Source organism: Echinops telfairi, unplaced genomic scaffold (genome assembly GCF_000313985.2).
Source record: "Echinops telfairi isolate 266 unplaced genomic scaffold, ASM31398v2 ScPeMD7_30;HRSCAF=105, whole genome shotgun sequence".
Taxonomy (NCBI): domain Eukaryota; kingdom Metazoa; phylum Chordata; class Mammalia; order Afrosoricida; family Tenrecidae; genus Echinops; species Echinops telfairi.
Genome location: NW_022103927.1, coordinates 4,729,979 through 4,732,355, shown reverse-complemented (window position 1 = coordinate 4,732,355; position 2,377 = coordinate 4,729,979). Strand labels below are relative to the sequence as shown.

General features: G+C 54.0%; 1 protein-coding gene across 1 annotated transcript in view; it reads right to left on the bottom strand.

Moving 5' to 3' along the window:
* The window catches only part of HOOK2 (hook microtubule tethering protein 2), an 11,935-nt gene that overhangs the window by 4,105 nt on the left and 5,453 nt on the right, over positions 1-2,377 (bottom strand). Inside the window, exons 12-14 of the mRNA XM_004715594.2 lie at positions 1,880-1,990; positions 1,686-1,773; positions 895-964 (exon numbers count right to left, since the gene is read on the bottom strand). Coding sequence (XP_004715651.1) covers positions 895-964; positions 1,686-1,773; positions 1,880-1,990 — 269 coding nt within the window. The remainder of the gene's footprint in view (positions 1-894; positions 965-1,685; positions 1,774-1,879; positions 1,991-2,377) is intronic.

The following is a 2,377-nucleotide window of genomic DNA, read 5'->3' as shown; positions in this document are numbered from 1 at the left end:
CAGGCAGGATGTGAAACCCTGGGGTGCAAAAATGGGGGAGTCAGTGGGCGGGGCTGTCAACTGAGGTAGGGGTGGAGCCGGGGAAAGGTGGGTTTACAGGGAAGGACTAGGGGGGGACCATCTGAGGCAGTGGTCTCAACCTTCCTTATGCTGTGACCCTTTAATACAGTTCTTCATGTTGTGGTGACCCCTCAACCATAAAATTATTTTCGTTGCGACTCCATCACTCTCATTTTGCTACTGTCCTGAATCAGGCAACTCCTGTGAAAGGGCCGTTCGACCCCCAAAGAGGTGAGGACCCACAGGTTGACAACCACTGAAAGGGAATGCAGGGACACACAGGGATGGTGTGCTGCATTTGCCTGGGAAAGGCACAGGGAGTTGAACTCAGCATGGGTTTGAGCGCAGAACCAGGAGATTGAGAAAGGTAAGAATGGCAACCAGGGTAGGCAGAGCCACCGGTGGACTAAGAATCGGAGGCTTTAGAATAATCTGGATGTGTTTAGGGATTGCCAACCACAAGGATAGCAGTTCAATAACACCAACCACTTCGAGAGGGAAAGATGAGGCTTTCTACCCCCATAAAGATAGACAGCCTCAGATGCCCCCTGGGGCTTTTCTACTCTAGGGTTGCCATGAGTTGGAATGGCTTCGTGGCGTTGAGTGAGGCAGATTGGGGACTTGGGGTGCAGCGATATGGGGTGGGCCTACTCTGTATATTGAGTAGGGATCTGGGCCTGGGAGGGAGAATGGGCAGGGCCAGAAGTGGGGCAGACCCTGAGAACTGAGTTCCCTCAGAGTGAGCAATGGGGTTCTCACTTTAAGATGGGCCGAGGGCCAAGGGCAGGCCCTGGCATGACTGAGTGGGCCCAGAACCCCCAGCCCCCAGAATACCTGAGCTCAGTTGGCAGGATCTCCGCAGCTAAGTTTTCCACAGCCGCTGAGGAGGGATCTAGTGATGGGTCTAAAGAATGCCAATACAATACAATAAAATTATACATATATATAAAGTTGAGGTGTGCACACTTCCCTCCAGGTCATCTTTTCAGCTCAAGTTTGCCTAGACGCCTAGACATCTTAGATGGAGGAGTGTCACGAGATTCCGCCTGCTGCATGCCTTTGTGCCATCCTGAGACCCCCCAGGAGAGGCCCCGTCCCTTTCTCCTCCAGCCTCCGATCCAGATGGGTCTAGCTCTGTCCCCGGCCTGGACAAGCCCTTTCAGTGTGTCCTAGCAGCACTCCAGAGAGCCCTGTGGTTAAGCGCTCATCTTTTAAACGAAAAGGTTCGTGGTTCCAATTCACCAGTCACAATAAAAGAACAAGGTGTGGCCGTCTGCTGCTGTAAGTATTAAGGCCTTAGAAACCCTATGGGATCTTTCTACTCCCTCCTATAGGGTCACTGTAGAAGCCCCAACCCACCGCTCCACTGCGGTTGGGATGGGCTCAGTCCCTGTAGGCCATGGAAGCCCTGCTCCCAGTGGGTTTCCAAGGCTGTAAACCTTTAGCGAAACAGACCTTTGGGTTAATAACCGCAACGACAAAGGCTGCTAGGCTCACTTTGAGTTGGAATCAACCCAATGACGACAGGTTTGGTTTGAGGAACAGCAGTACCGGCCAGTGAGATCCCACAACACCCCTTTCCAGACCCAAGGCTCCAGGTCCCCCGGGTCCCGCCCCCAGCTCACCGGCCTGGGTCAGCGCTCTTGGCTGCAGTTGTGCACAGCGCAGCTCCTCGTTGGCCTCTCGCAGGGAGTCCCGCTCCGCCAGCAACCGCTGGAGGGATGGGAGTTAGAACCACATGAGGGGCCTGCAGTTTCCAGGGTACTGGGCTGCTGCACTGTGGTGGGAGCCGGATTTGGGAGCGGGACTGCGGCCTCACCTCCTTCTCCTTGGTCACGGACTCATATTTCTCCTCCAGGTTGCGGCACTCAAAGAGCCATTTCTCGGCCTTCATGGCCTCCTCGTGCTGCCGAGCCTGTAGTTCTTGCACCTAACAGACGGCAGGGATCAAGGCTGCGGGGGGGCGAAAGAGCAGCAAAGAGTGTACGCAGCGTGGAGGGGGTGAGGCCAGAGGGATACACAAAGGGATTTTGGATAGAAGCGGGGTTTAAGTAAAAAATCCAAGCCCCGCCCCCCCATAAATAAATAAAGTCTAAGCCCCCCGGGCATCTAGTACACAGTAACTCATAGTGCCCCGGAACGAGGTTTCCAAAACAGTAACTCTCATCTTTCTTCCTTAGTGTCTGTCAACCTGTCTCATAGCAACTCAACACCTAACCCTCAGCGCCACCAAGGCAGTCCTGCTGCTTGGCTGGGGAGAGGCCCAAAGGAGTATGACTCATGATTTATATAAAAGGCGTACAACCTATATAAAAGA